The 16614-nt window shown below is 46.3% G+C and overlaps 1 protein-coding gene across 1 annotated transcript in view; it reads right to left on the bottom strand.

Annotated features, from left to right (window-relative positions):
- Positions 1–313: 313 nt before the first annotated feature.
- Positions 314–16614, bottom strand: part of LOC119165529 (dermonecrotic toxin SPH-like) — an 82292-nt gene continuing 65991 nt past the window's right edge. Inside the window, exon 7 of the mRNA XM_075872923.1 lies at positions 314–1377. Within this exon, the coding sequence (XP_075729038.1) occupies positions 1251–1377 (127 nt within the window). The 3' untranslated portion in view covers positions 314–1250. The remainder of the gene's footprint in view (positions 1378–16614) is intronic.

Raw genomic sequence — 16614 nt, 5'->3', positions numbered from 1 at the left:
GACTTGAATCAAGTTGAGCGAATTTTGAATCCAAGTATTTATTAGGGAACTGCACGCACTTTGAGAGTTTATCAACTTATGTAGCCACCTAAATCTGGATACTCCCGTCATCGTCTCCTTAACTGGCATTGACCAAATTTATATGGCTGACTAAGATGGTTTAAGGAATATGTCCAGCTGATTATGAAACAACATGAAGGGCTTGTTGAGTAGGTCAATCAACCCTTTCTTCCAGACACGTGGGTCAAAAACCCGTAAACCAGCGAGCCGCGGTATAGCGGTATGCGTGCAAGGTGATTGATTGATTGATTGATTGATATGTGGGGTTTAATGTCCCAAATTCACTTCAGTTCACAGGCCTAAAACATTTCCGCCTACATCGGAAATGCAGTCGCTGCAGCCGGGATTTGATCCCTCGACCTACGGATCAGCAGCCGAGTACCTTAATGACTGGACCACCACGGCGGGGCGCGTGCAAGGTGATAGACAGTTTACATTTAACCAGAAAAGGTGAGAACAGACATTGGTAAATAATATGCCTTAGCTTTAGTAAAAAATGACGAATGCAAAGCATATTTATTAGGGTTCCTCGTGGAATCAAACTAAAGAATTACTCAGCGAAATCAGGTATATTACACTAAAGAGCCACGCCAGGTGTTTCAACTGCTTTTGATTAAGTCTCCATGCAGGTGTAATGATCGTGAAACATCAATTGTGGTTGCACTGCTGGCTATCTAGTATTGTGGCTCATATGTGATACAGGAGCGATACCAGGATAACGTAACTTCTATATTTAGGTGCTGTCAACTGATTTTGCACTAGACAAACTGATGTACAATCAACTATATCACACTAGCCAAGGCTACGATCTTCGCAGGCGCAAGCGCCACATAAGAACTTAGTGCTTCTGATGTTCGTGATACCCGTGTTGGCACTGTTACGCAACTGAAAACAATACTTAGAAAAAAACACAAGCTATTGCGTAACATATTTCTGTTCATACGACATTTTTAGATATCTTTGGCATCATTTTGGATAGTTTTTCTCATCCAATTATCACACCATAGTCCCATCCACATGGCTCTCACACATAGACTACTGCAGTACGTGGGATCTGCCAATATTTCTATTATACTTTTGCAACCACCGCTGTTTATCGTACGCACAAACAGTGATAAAATAAACAAAGACATTCAGCTATCACTCTCTGTTTGAAGTTATCTCAAGAGGCCCCACAGTTGCTGTGACGACTAAACGATTCGTTCCCAAGGATTGTCCAGGCTGTTAGCAAGCCTATACTGGCTCAAAAATTCTGAAGACTTGAGAACGGCAAACACGTTTTCCGGAGAGTTGGTCACTATTCCGTCGATTTTCTTCCTGAAATGAAAAGCATGCGGAAATTCCGTTGTGCTCAAACCAGCGCAAACAACACAAACAAAAAAGGAGAAATGGACGCTTACTGGCAGCTTAGAGGTATATTAGACGAAAGTTCAAAGGGGGACAACACCAATACAAAAAGCAAGAAAAAGTGTTAATAAAAAAGTTTAAGATTTTAACATCATAAATGCAGCAAACAAGCCCGACAGCATACTTTGAAAAGGCTTCCAAGCGCTGAAAACCGGAGTCTACCTTTTAACAAGTTTGCAGAAAACTGCACTTCCGTGATGATAACGCCACTGAATGAAATATGTCGCGGATTTCGACCAATATTCTAAACGAAGAGGGCTTTCACAAGTACGCGCGCTGTGTGGTCGTCCTGCCAATACATAGCTGTCGTCTGAAGCAAAAAAAAAAATGCTCGCGCTGACAATATCTTAAATGAGAAAGTTAGGACAGTCATACTTCTCCTAAAAGCATTTTTGGCTGCTCTGTGGGTTGCATTTAGTGGGGGAATCAACAAAAATGTTTCGGTGCAGTCAAGCACAAGGTCACATTCTTTGTCGCGTCTACTGACTGTATGAAGTGCGAACACGTATCTATCGATAACAACCACTTTTAACTTTTCGGCTACTGAGACCAGCTGGGCTCGTCCCCGCTGAAACAAAATGGCAGCATATCCACGGAGTGAATGATGGAGAGTGAGGCCAAGCACCCGTCCATTCATTCGTTCTTGCTTCCGTCCGTCCAAGCGTCCGTCTGTGTGACCGTCCGTGCGCCCATCCGCCCGTCCGTGCGTGCGTCTGTTCGAGCGCGTGCACGTGCATCCGTGCATCGGTCCCTGCGTTCGTCCATGCACACCCCTGCGTCCATCCATGCGTCCATCCGGCCGTGCAGCCATCCATGCGTCCGTCCATGCATCTGTCTGGGCGTCCGTTCGTTCATATAGCCAACACTCCAAGTACCACCATCTCGCTTCTTTTCATCATATATTCCGCATATAGAAGCACCGCCATCCAACGGACATTCCAAGCACTAAACGAGAGGTGGCACACGCACACTTTCTTACGGCTAGCGCTTCTTGTTTACTTCCCACCTTTAACCACCTCGAGTTCACGGTATAAACTAGTTCACTGTATTCATGGCACTGCGGCTCAACGCTCGCTAAACCTTTCTAAAACCAAGGAGATTACGCCCAGCGAGTATAACCTAGCAACCCTTTATCGTCAGATGCTCAATGTACATGCCAATGGCTGCTAATTGGGGATGAGAGACAAGAGAGTTGGGCTTTTAGTTAACGTGCACGCTGCGAATTTTTTTATTGTTCAACAACGCACAATAAAAATCTCCTACCGGCACCAGCTGGCAGGTCAAAGCGTAATACATGTTACGTACTACGACGAGGGACAAATGGGTGCCGCTTTAAGGAGCTTCGCCCCTAAAAAAATATTTGGGGCGAGCTCTTTGCTTTGAACAGGTTGTGCAGTAAAAATTACAGCTGGTGTGAAAGAAAGAAGAAAATTTCGCTTGCCAAGGGTTGATGGACAAGTTATTTAGGTTATCTTGCATTGGAGAAGTGACTGCAGACAGCAGCATACTTCGTTTTGCAGATAATCATATTCAGACGACAAGCGGGTCTCAATAAATAGTCAGTGAACGCCGATACGCCGATAGATGTAGATGAGCCCCATTAACGCGTCCGAGGCCTTTTTAAAGACGATAGTCTTTCTCGGGGACCTTTGACGCAAAAGTTTGGTCTGTCTGTCTGTCTATTTGTCTGTTTGTCCACTTGTAAGAACGTGGGGTACTTGAAACGACCGACCCCATCCGCAGCGCCCACCTATGTTGCTGAAGGTTTAGCGTTCATGCTTGTGCAATTGTCAATTAAAAAGCAATTATGGCGCATGTCTGGGGCACCATTAAAACACATATATTCTGCATGTGCGTCTCTTATTTGAAAAGGCATACATAAGTAATTTTTGAGATCGTAGCGCTTATCACGCTGCGCCGACCATGCAACGGTTGCACGGAAAGGCGATTGTTTCCAACGCTTTGCTACAACGAAACGGTAGTGGCATCTACGCGTCACCTTGCGTTTTACACCTTCTCTGAGATGGGCGCGCACACCCGCCTCAGAGCCACGCGTTTTGTTTTCTAAGACAGCTGCCAGATGGCGCTCATGTCTCACGTGTGACGTGACTTGATGCGCTCGTTCACCTCGCTGCTCGAACACAGCGCCTCCAGAACACCATTCACCGATTTTCTGGCGCAAAACAACAAATAAATGTCACGTTCACTCTCTCCGCATAGAAGACTTTCGGCGACATTTGCAGAGAACATGCAGATACGGGGCCAAAATTTCTTTACTGAGATCAACTAAATATGCGCCTAATTAAATGCAAAAGATTTCTTTCGCAGGTTTTTTCTATCTATCTATCTATCTATCGAGCCTCCTACGTCTTGGTGCTCTCGTTATCACCCTCATAATTTTGCCTATGAATGAAAATTCGTATGGGAGTGTAAGATGGTTTGATAAATATGACTAGCTGGTCAGGACATAAATTATGTCACAGTCTTATCGCATACGACGTCTAATCCTTTACGCCACACGTGCGGCACATACCCTTGGGCGGTTATGAGCTACATGTGGTTAATAATATTATTAATACTACTACTCCTACTACTAGTAATAATACTACTGATAATAATAATATTATTACCACTAGTAATATACTTTCATTAGAATTTTAAAAAGGCAACATAGTGATAGAAAATTGGCCTGCCAAAGCCCCACTAGGCTTGAAGGGCAGAGCAAATAGACAGCGGACCTTAGGCTTAATATATCTAGGACCACATAGATGCAGACATTTTTCTTTTTTTCGCATTTCTATACCAAATAAGGACGTGCTTGTGGGGCAGACGTCCAGACCAATTAACATTGATTCTAATACGTTTAACGTAACCTAGCTTGACGTTCACCCATACAATATCAGCAATACAATAATAAGGCACCATCAGGTTTTCGGTGACGCAAAGAAAAGAAAAAAAGAAAAAAATAGAGAAAAAAATCAAAATAAAATAACATGACAAACCAGTAAAACATAGCTCTAGCGCGTGCAGAATAAAAAGCAGGGAAAGAAAGAAAATCATAAATTTTATTTTCTTAAGTACACCGAGAGCAGCGCATGGACTGATGCAAACATATATGCATCTTTTGGTTCTGATACCGCCAATGAACTTACCCAAGGAAAAGAACGATTATTCTGAAAAAATTAAAAACTCATGTGACGATGAAGTTGTTTCAGTGTGAATTGTGATTAGCATGAAAAAAAAATGCCGGTCCTGCGCGGAAAGCGCTGCACAGTCACAGCGAAAGCTACAAGAGCGGCCCTTCAAAGCCTTTTCAAAACACTCATTGGGTAAGCAAGCACACTTGCTTGATATCCTCTTGCGCAGTAATAGTAAACTTTTGAGTAGTAGGCCGGCATTCGCTTTGCTATTTTTCGTCATACTTCTGAGAAAAGTCGTATCCGCTAAACACTTGTAAGAAATTTTGTGCCAAGTGTCGATGCAATGGCTGACGTTGATGAGGAATTAGGGCTGAAGTGGGTATGCATCACAGTTATTAGGGGAACAAGAACACTCTTTTGTAATGGGTTGAAGCATTGGACAGCCCACTCATTACGCTATTCGCATTCTGCGGCAACTGGTTGTTCTTCGGCTGTTTTAAAACGCTTTATAAGCCGTAATAGCGCAATTGCTTTCCAAATATCAAGCCTACCTAAGGCAAGTTTGCCAACTAATCACAAGCACCAGCGTAGCTTAGTGGTAGACGACTGGGATGACACGCAGCGGACACTGGTTCGAGCCCCACTGTGTCTTTAATGCTAGCTTTTTTATAATTTCGCGCTATGTGGTTAAGGACACCAGGGGCGGCCGCGACGGCGGACAACTGCACGTGACGCGAGTTGTGATCTCATAACAGCTTTCGCTGTAAAACACTCCTGGGTAGTTGATTAAAGCAAGATGGTACAAAGAAGCTATATGAGTGCGCTGACAAGATCTGGCGGAGCAATGAATCAACCGAAAACGAGTTCTAGCTCCGAGGCAACCTGTAGAGACACGTGGAAACAAAAATGCCTCAGGACAGCGTCTTAATATGGAGGGCAACAAAAATAGAGCATTGTAGAGGTTTAAAATGGTCCGTGCGCAGTTGTAAATTATAGCTAATCATTTTCAATATAGAATAACGGTTGGAGTTTACTCTTTTTTCACAATGAATCGCAGAGTGACCGAACGACGCAACACCGTACCGAACACGTTAACCAGCGCCTCCTGTACTTTTTCTGTTCCTGTTGCGTCCCGCAAGTTCCCAATGCTCCACTATGGTCGACCAAACAAGTGCCGCCCTGTTGTGGCATGGTTTGCGTCATTCAAAGTTAGAGATAATATCTTTTCCCAAAAAGCAAAGTTGCGTGGTACGAACATTAACATTAACGAAGATTTCTGTAAAGCCACACGAACAGCCAGGACAAAACTAACTGATTTCGGTAAAGCCAGCGGTCAAAAGTATTTAGTAGAATACAACAAGGTTGTTATTAACAAGAAAAGTTAAGTGTACTGCCCAGTCACTGATCGTGTCTTGTCTTTTGTTCCTGTTGACGATAACAACGAAAACGACACTAACCTAAGTCCTCCTAGCTCATCGGTCCAAGCGTTTTCGTAGCAAAAAACAAATCCATGACGTCGTACTGTAAAACACAATTGTTCCTTCCTGCTTATTAATGTGAGAAGTGTAATTGGGCAAGTGAGACGCCCTGTCATCTCTGATTGACCCCTGTCTTGCAGACGTCGTCGTATTGACAGAGACGTGGCTTTCAGCGGAAGTAGACAGCTCCGAAATTCTAAATTGCGAAAAAAATACAAGTTTTATTGATGCGATCGTGGATCGCGTGTCGAAGGCGGTGTCCTCATAGCTGTTGCAGACGATCTGGTTTTATCGCACGTAGCTCTCGTTTGCCCTCTAGAATTAGTGTGCATTAGTGTTCGCTTACACTACAAAGACGCTTTCGTTTGTGCGTGCCATCGGCCTCCTGATGTACCTGCTGGTTTTTCTTCAGATTTATACGATGCCCTTAACAGGCTTCATGTTCGGTTTCCCACCTCGCATATTATTCTTTCAGGCGATTTTAATTTCCCCGACATCTATTAAAATTTGCCTTGTACCTTACCTGGCTCCAGTAATTCCGAATCCACTTCTTTTATTAATACATGCTTAGAGTTTAACCTTAGCCAGTTGGTTAACACCCCAACCCGTATCACGTCTACTAGTTCTACCTTATGAGACTTGGTGTTCACAAATAACCCTGATCTCACTCAGTTTTTGTCAGTCATGCCAGGTCTCAGCGATCACTCTGCCATTCACTTTCTCGTACCGTACACGCCGTCAAAAATGAGTAAAACTACAAAAATAATCAAAGATTACAGGAGAGGTGACTACACGTTACTTAATGCTGAACTGGAGACATTTTCACACGAATTTTTTTCTAGCTTTTCTGAACACTCGGTAAACGAAAACTGGCTACGTTTTACAGCTAAAATCGAACAACTTACCGACCACTTCATAACGCGCCGTAAAAGAACCGATAACAATCGGTTGGCTTGGTTCACGCCTATTTTAAGGTGGCTACCTAATAAAAAAAGTGCATCTTTCGAAGAGCAAAGCTCTTGGGCAACGTCAAAAGATGGGATGATTATTGTAGTGTAGCCCATGAGTACGCACGTGCACTCTCACTTGGCCAGCACTCATATTTTGAACAAACGTTGCCTTCTTTGATAGTAACTAATCCTCGTAGATTTTGGCAGGTAATCGGTGGAAATAACAAAAAAAAAACAAATCGACCTAGTTTCAGGGAGCGAATCCTTTATTCCAAGAGAAAAATGTTGCCTAGCTGTTAACAGTGTATTCGCATCATCATTTGTAAACGTGGTGCCTACCACTATTCCTACCTTGTCTACTCACAACTACTATCTAATGGAGCCAGTTCACCTTGATTGGGAGGGCATAAGAAAATTTATTGAAATCCTCAAGCTTTCTTTTTGCCCCGGAGATGACGGAATTAACGCCAAGTTTTTCAAAAACACCGCATTGTTTTCGTCCTTAATACTGTCCAGAATTTTTTCACAGTCTTTGGAATCGAGTACCCTGCCAAACGACTGGAAAGTGGAGAAGGTGGTATCTTTTCATAAGTCAGGGAACACCAACGATTCCCACAATTATAGACCCATCTCACTAACTAGTGTGCCATGTAAGCTATTAGAACATGTCATTTACTGCAACTTCGTCAACTTTCTTGAGAATATTTCTTTTTTTACTAATTTTCAAGATGGTTTTAGAAAAAGTTACTCGTGTGAAACTCAGCTCTTATGCTTTACTTATGATTTGTTCTCTGCTATTGATCCTGGTACTTTTTTTGATTGTGTATTTATTGACTTTTCTGAAGCATTTGACACAGTTTGTCACGAACTACTACTTTTAAAGTTAAGTACACTAAATCTCGACCAACACATCTTAAATTGTATCGAGTGCTTCTTACATAACCGCGAGCGATTTGTGACTGCTAATGAATGTAGCTCTCCTCCTACTCCTGTAACCTCAGGTGTGCCTCAAGGCTCTGTTTTGGGTCCCTTACTTTTTTTGATACATAATATTGATTTGGCTCATAACATTTCCTCCTCCATTAGGTTATTCGCTGACGATTGTGTAATTTACCGTGACATTTTGACCTCTAACGACACTGACACCCTGCAATTTGACCTGGACAATATTTCTTCGTAGTGTATTAATTGGCTAATGAAACTTAACAAAAATAAATGCAAATCAATGAGGATAGCTCGTAACCCTTCAAAAGTTGCGTCCCCATCGTACCTACTTAATAACACTCCCCTAAACATCGTTTCTTCTTACAAGTACCTCGGTGTTAACATTTCTAACAACCTGTCATGGCAGGCTCACGTTGGCTACATAACATGCAACGCTAATCGAACTTTTGGCTATTTACATCGAACTTTTTCTCTTGCTCCAATTAACCTAAAGCTTCTCCAGTATAAATCATTGGTGCGGCCAAAACTCGAAAATGCGTCGTCTATCTGGGATCCTCATATTCACATGCTCATAGACAACATTGAATCCATTCAGAATCGCTCAGCACGTTTCATACTGTCCAATTACTCTCCAACTGCAAGTGTCACATTATTGAAGGCTCAACTAAATTTGTATAACCTCTCAATCCGACGCGAAAATTCACGTCTCTGTCTCTTTCATAAGATCTATCACACTAACAGAACCCTCTCTGATTCACTGTTTTTTCCAGCAGCCTACATATCAGCACGCAATTGCCATCAATTCCCTTCTGCCATACGAACCAGCACTTCAACTCTTTCATCCCTAGGACATGTACTGACTGGAATCACCTTCCCGCATCGATCGCTTAAATCACAGACGCCAACGTGTTCAAATCAATCATTTCTGAAAGTGCATTATAATTTATTCTAATCCTGCTGTTTTGTTTTAGTTCTTATTGATATTTGTTGTCTCACATCTCTCTGTAATGCCCAGTGCCTTGAGAGTGAATAAATGAAAGGAAAATGAAATCTGTTTCCTCGAGTGACCGCGTGGTGGCATCAGGTTATTACCCTCTCGCGCAGTCTCTATTTGCTTCATTTCTATAATTGAATGGTGCGCAGCCAGTTTCATTTTCCAATTTTATGTGATTTCTTTGAATCGTGTTCTGTTCTTCCGAATTCGCCTATTTGTTTATCTTATCGTATATGAAAAAGAGTGCCTTATAAGTATCCTATACTTGAATATAAGCGCTCGAAGGAATATAAACAGAATTCCCTATATATATATATATATATATATATATATATATATATATATATATATATATATATATATATATATATATATATATATAGCGTAGTGAAAATTCACAAGGCAATGCTAGTGGGACCATCTCTGAGTGCGAAGCGCGAGCGTGTGCACGGGCTGCAGATGCTGGACTGCTCGAGCATCTGTGTCTGTACCGCCTACTACCTGGCGTCGCTAATAAACTCCCTTGCAAAGTGGTGGAAGTGTGCTGGGTACGCAGACCTGGAACTTCGAAGCCATAAGCTGCCCACTGCATCAGCAATGCATGATCAGACGACCGAGCAAGGCACCACCCAGCAAAGCATGGCCCAATTACAACTGGTCATCGTGCCTACCACCCTGCGCCAACGGGATCCCCCCTTCTTCAGCGGCACCGAGGACCAAGATGTGGAAGACTGGTTGCAGCTGTTTGAAAAGGTGGGTGCCGCCAACAACTGGGACGACCCCTCGAAATTGGAGTACGTGCCATTTTATCTAACAGACGTCGCCAGCCTGTGGTTCACAAACCACCATACTGAATTTACCACTTGGGCCACTTTCAAGACCACCCTTGCAGCTGTGTTCGATCGCCTGGCAGCGCGCAAGCTGTCTGCTGAACAGCGCCTACGCGAACGTGCACAAAGACAGGGCGAAAACTTCGCTAGCTATATTGAAGATGTTATCGATTTATGCCGGCGCTTTAACCCTACGATGATCGAACATGACAAGATCAGGCATATCTTGAAAGGTATACACGATGATTCCTTTCAAATGTTGTTGGCGAAGAGCACAAGTACCGTACCCGAACTTGTGACCTTGTGCCAGAGCTTGGAAGAGATACGCAAACAACGTGCATCAGTTCGAAGGTCAACGACAGCCGACGACTCTCTCGCTGCCCTGGCCGTCGGTGGTGACAGCACCCTGCTGGAGCAGATAAAATAATATGTACGCGAAGAGGTCGCACGACAGCTTTCGTGTATCTCGTATCTGCCAACCACCGAAGCACCAACGAACCGCCTAACTCCGACAATCAGACAGCCTATTCAGGAGCAGGTCTCCGAGGAGTTGCCAATACCTACGTCTGCCTCTCCACCAACACCTGTTACCGCGCCACTGACTTATGCGGACATCGCGGCAATGCCTCCGCCTCGTCTGCCATTGTATACGCCACAACCTGTGCGACCGTCCACCGCGACGTTTCCAGCTACACAACAGCACGCCGGAAAGCCTTGGCGAACTGCTGACAACCGGCAAATATGTTACTTTTGCGGAATTCCAGGTCACGTTGCACGTCTATGTCGTCGGCGCTTCGCAGTTAACGCACAAAGATATCCTGACTATTCGTTTCGGCCTCCATACCACGCGCCTCACGTGCCACCTGAAGTTCACGAACGCGATGCGCAAGCTGCTTCCGGCATCCGAACCTCCGCTTCTCGACGTTCTACTTCCCGCTCGCCTTCCCCTTCAACAAGTCGTGGTTCTGTATCGCCAATGCGTCGACGACCCACCTCCATTGAGACGGAAAACTAACTGCCGCAGCTCCGGAGGCACGAGCTGCGTCATTGTCTAATCGTTCAGGTCCTCGCCTGTCTGCCACCAATCTTATCGATGTAATCTTCGAAGGTGTACAAACACTTGCACACATTGATACCGGTGCTGCGATATCTGTGATTAGTCAAAGACTCTGCCGCTCTCTTCGTAAAGCGACGATGCTTTCTCCCGTAGTTTCTCTTAGCACTGCGAGCGGCCAACAAATTGAGCCCGTCGCGGCATGTACAGCGAGAGTGGTTTTTCGAGACGTGTTGTACACCATTGAATTTCACGTGTTGGCTTCATGTTCCCATGATATCATCCTAGAATGGGGTTTCTTATCACGTCATCACGCCGTCGTGGACTGCGCTCGGGCCGAAGTGGAGCTGTTCCATGATGCGCCTTTTGTTGATGCAGCCGTATCTAGTGTGGCTAACCTTGTCGTCCCGACGGACATAGACCTTCATCCTTTCAGCACCCAGTTTGTCCCTGCCTGCTGTGCTTCACTTTCTGACGCTACCGTCCTATTGCCGCCATCTGATATCTTCGGTAGCCACCACCACACATCGCCGCCATTCGCCGTTCTTGCGCTTTGTCAAGACACTGCTGGAATATTCATTTCCAATCCCAACTCGTGCCCCCTCGGTTTCGGCCGCAACGAGACGCTCGGCCAGATTTAGCTTATCGATGAAGGTACTATCGTGCCCGCCGATTTATTCTACGCCAAGCCGAATTTGGAGCTGAACGCTTTGGTTCCTCACTTTGCCTCCAACAGCGTGTCTTTCGATGCATTTCACCGTTTAATTGACAGCCATCTCGCCCCGGCTCAACGAGAGCAGCTTGTTACCATGTTGCACAAATTCAGGCGTCTGTTTGACATTCCCCAAGCGGTGCTAGGAAAAACGAACACCGTTGTGCACACAAGTGACACAGGGTAGAGTACTCCTTTGCGCCAGTGCGCCTATCATGTGTCCCCGGTGGAGCGCCGCGTAATTGCAGAACAAGTAGACGACATGCTACAGCATGGAGTCATCAAGCCTCCTTGTAGTCCTTTGTCTTTCCCAGTTATGCTCGTCAAAAAAAAGGATGGTTCGATCCGGTTCTGCGTAGGCTACAGGCGCCTAAACAACATTACATGGAAAGATGTTTACCCTCTTCCCCGCATAGACGACGCTCTCGATTGTCTCCAAGGTGCAGAATTATTTTCCTCGCTTGACCTTTGTTCAGGTTATTGGCAAGTCCCAATGGCTGAGTCTGATCGTCCAAAAAACGGCGTTTGTCATACCGCATGGCCTCTATGAATTTACCGTAATGCCATTCGGGCTCTGCAATACACCTGTCATATTCGAGCCAATGATGGACAGCATTTTACGCGGTCTCAAATGGAACATATGTTTGTGCTATCTTGATGACTTTGTGGTTTTTTCACCCGATTTCACTTCGCATCTCACTCGTTTGCGTAAGATTTTACAGTGCCCTACAAGCGCCAGGCTTCAGCTTAACCTGAAGACGGGACTAAACAACTCACCATAATTGGTCATCTCGTCTCGAAAGCCGGCATCTTTCGCGACCCTGACAAGCTTCGTGCTGTTGCCAACTTTCCTAAGCCTACTACAGTTAAAGAACTACGGAGCTTTGTGGGCCTGTGCTCCTATTTTCGTCGGTTTGTCCGGAACATCGCTTCCATCATCGCTCCACTCACCAAGCTCTTTGCTGGCCTTGCAGATCTTTCGAATTGCTCAGCAGCTTGTAACAAATCCTTCGCAACACTGCGCCAACTCCTTACCTCACCCCCCGTACTGCGCCATCAAGCCGCTACTGCGCCGACCGAAGTACACACGGATGCGAGTGGCGTCGGCCTTGGTGCAGTACTCGCGCAACGCAAACCAGGTTTTACGGAGTATGTGGTCGCCTATGCCAGCCGCGCCCTCACTAAGGCAGAAGCCAACTATGCTGTTACGGAAAAAGAGTGCCTTGCGATTGTGTGGGCGGTAAACAAGTTTCGCCCCTATTTGTACGGCCAAACTTATGATGTGGTAACTGACCATCATGCACTCTGTTGGTTGGCTTCACTGAAAGATCCTTCTGGCCGCCTCGGACGTTGGGCACTACGCCTCCAGGAATTCGGCATACGCGTCGTCTACCGATCGGGGCGAATACACTAATACACTCTGACACAAATGCGCTTTCACGATCGCCTGTGAAATCTGATAATACGGAAATATCAGCGTTTGACCTTCCCCTCCCTGCCGTCAGCGTCACAGACATGCCATCCGAACAGCGGAAGGACCCTTGGATTGTCTCGCTCTTGAATATTGTCGTGGATTATAAATTACAGGGGGTTTATTTGAGAACATGGACAGCGGAACTTGTAGAGACGCTCTCAGAGAAGGCCGCCAAGATTGTCGTCTTCTTCACTCGCCTGCGCTGCCCCTCTCGAGCAAATCCGCGTGCTTCGTTGTCGTCGCTATCTCGCTGCTAAAGGCAGCTATGCACGCGGCATCACCCTCCCGCTAGAGTGAGCGTCGTCCCGATGCTCAACAGGTAGAGATGTGGCCAGCGAGTGTTTACATCACTGAGAGTGGTAAAGTTTCATGCGGACCACGTGCACTGTCTCAGGCAGATGCTGGCGACGTTTCGAACAGCAGGAGGCGTCGGGCATGACTTCGTACGTCACGTCGCTAAGACGGCGCAAAACCTTGTAGGGTTCGAAGTATCGGCGTAAGAGATCCTCTGAGAGGCCTCGTCGTCGTACAGGAAACCTAACCCAGACTCTATCTCCTGTTTGATAAATGACGAATCGATGGCGAAGGTTGTACCGTTGGGCGTCAAGTTACTACTGGTTCGTTATTCTGACGCGGGCAAGCTGCCTTGCTTCCTTGGTGCGCTCAGTGAAGTCTGCGGCGTCTGTCTCTGAATCATTGCAATCGTAAGGCAGCATGGCGTCAAGCAATGTCGTAACTTCTCTGCCATGAACTAGTGTGAACGGCGTCATTTTTGTTGTTTCCTGGTGCGCCGTAATATACGTGAATGTGATGTACAGCAATATGCGGTCCCAATACTTGTGTTCCACGTCGACCTGCATGCAAAGCATGTCAGCGATTGTCTTGTTAAGTCGTTCAGTAAGCCCATTCGTTTGTGGGTGGTAAGCTGTCGTCTTCCTATGCGCTGTGCCACTGAGCGTAAGCACAGTGCGCAAAAGCTCGGCTGTAAAGGCGGCACCTTTGTCTGTTATGACGACAGCTGGAGCACCATGTCTCAGGACAATGCTCTCAACGAAGAACTGGGCCGCTTTAGCTGCAGTGCCACTCGCGATTGCCTTGGTCTCCGCGTATCGGGTGAGGTAGTCCGTCGCCACTATAACCCATTTGTTGCCGCTGTCCGATGTTGGGATTGGGCCCAGCAGATCAATTCCTATTTGAGAAAACGGGGTTTCTGGCATGGGTACAGGATGTAATAGCCCAGCGGGTTTGACAGGTGGTACCTTGCGCCGCTAACAGTCAATGCATGTTCGGACGTAATGTTTCACCTCTGCTGCGATTCTGGGCCAGTAATATTAGATGCGGAAGCATCTTATACTCGCGCCTTGTAGTGCGACGTCCGCGCCGTCCGCACCGCTTCTCGAACATTCGACAGCTGACGCGCGTGCATGCGCCGTCGCGCCGTCGCCCACTCTTCCACCATCTGTGCATCCATTCCTCCTCTACACACCGCGCGTGCTTCACTCCTCCACCATCTGTGCACCCTTCCTCCTCTACACACCGCGTTCTACATCTACAATTCTCCTGATTCTCCAGTGGACGCGCATGTGGCGTCGCGCTTCGAGAACATTCAACAGCTGACAGTGCATGCGCCGTCGAGCTGTATATATACTCAAGGTCGGCGCTCGCTCGCTCAGTTGCCGCTCGTCGGTTGGTTTGTACGGCGCGTCGACGTCCAAGGTCGCGGTGAAATGAATTCCAACGAATCCACAAACACAATGATCGACGTCCCTTCGACCAGCGCCGCCCTTTCGCATACGTGTGTACGTGTTCACTCATTTAACACCCCCTCCTACAACCACGTTAACCAATTTAGCCATCGACCCAAGTAAGTCGCAATTTAACACCCCATTTCACAACCACGTTAACCAATTTAGCCATCGACCCAAGTAAGTCGCACTTTAACACCCCGTTAACCAATTATACGCTCCGGAACCTCCTCAGTGTTCCCCCGAGGGAAGCTGCGGGCAATTTTTTTTTATTTGATGCGTGTCAGTGTTCTTGTAAAACCGAGGTGGCCCGCAGTGGCTTCGTCATGGCGGGCTTGTAAAACTTCGCTGCGGGAAGCAGTATGAACTACCAGCAGATAGCTTCTACCTGTTGATGAAAAATTCTTTTTGTACAGGATTCCGTCCCATAAACAGAATGACGATAAGTTCTTCGAAAACACTCTTGGTGCTTTGGCCGCTCGTCCGTTCAAGAATTCTATAGGCGAGTTGAGCTCCCGATCATCTTGTTGTTGCCGGGAAATGATAGCTGCATCAACAACTCCTGAAAAACCTGGGAATTCATCATCCTCTATAGCCGGTGATTCAATCGGTGACCTTGACAAACAGTCGGTGTCTAAGTGTTGCCTTCCGGACTTGTCGTACTCTTGGAGCCGTAAGCTCCATCGTGCTAAACGTCCTGTTGGTTCTTTCATGTTGGTCAACCAACAAAGAGAGTGATGGTCGCTTACGACTTGGAAAGCGCGGCCATATAAGTACGGGCGGAACTTCGCAACTGCCCAAACGACGGCCAGACACTCCTTCTGGTTGTTGAGTAGTTGTACTCTGCGCGTGTCAACGTTCTGCTAGAGTAGGCAATCACTATCTCCACACTATCTTGGCATTGGACAAGAACAGCACCTAGGCCCACATTGCTGGCGTCTGTATGGATGGCTGTTGGTGCATTCTCGTCGAAGTGAGCGAGGACAGGTGGAGTTTGTAGACACTGTCGCAGCTCGTTGAACGAAGCTTCTTGCTCTTCACCCCATACAAATGCAATGTCTTCCCTTGTAAGGCGGGTGAGTAGAGAGGCGATGTGTGCAAAGCCTGCTATAAATTGCCGGTAGTAGGCGCAGAGACCCAGAAAACGCCTGACCGCTTTCTTATCAACAGGCCTTGCGAACTTTGCGACGGCTGCCGTTTTATCTGGGTCAGGCTTTACACCTTCGCGACTGATCACGTCTCCCAGGAACTGGAGTTTTTCGAAGCTGAAGTGACATTTTCTGGTTTGAGTGTGAGTCCAGCGGACCGTATGGCTTGAAGGACTGAGAGTAGCCGCTTTAGATGCTCTTCAAACGCGGCCGAAAAAACGATCACGTCATCGAGGTACAGAAGGCATGTTTTCCATTTCAGGCCGGACAGAATGGTATTCATTAGTCTCTGAAACGTGGCTGGGGCTGAGCATAGACCGAAAGGGAGAACTTTGAATTCATAAAGCCCGCCTGGCGTCACGAAGGCGGTCTTTTCTCGGTCGCGCTCATCTACTTCTATTTGCCAGTATCCACTTTTAAGGTCCATTGGCGATAAGTAGCGCGTATGCCGTAGCCTCTCCAAAGAGTCATCGATCCGTGGTAATTGATAAACGTCTTTTTTGTAACAAGGTTCAGCTTAAGATAATCGATGCCGAAACGCAAGCTGCCATCGTTCTTTTTCACGAGTACCACTGGGGAAGCCCAAAGACTCTTTGATGGTTGGATTACATCATCCTCTAGCATCTTCTTGACTTGCTGCTGCATTACCTCACGTTCTTTCTGAGCGACGCGATATA

Source organism: Rhipicephalus microplus, chromosome 9, assembly GCF_043290135.1.
Source record: "Rhipicephalus microplus isolate Deutch F79 chromosome 9, USDA_Rmic, whole genome shotgun sequence".
Lineage (NCBI taxonomy): Eukaryota > Metazoa > Arthropoda > Arachnida > Ixodida > Ixodidae > Rhipicephalus > Rhipicephalus microplus.
The sequence above is the reverse complement of the archived record's forward strand: the minus strand, read 5'-3'. Positions and strand labels throughout refer to the sequence as shown.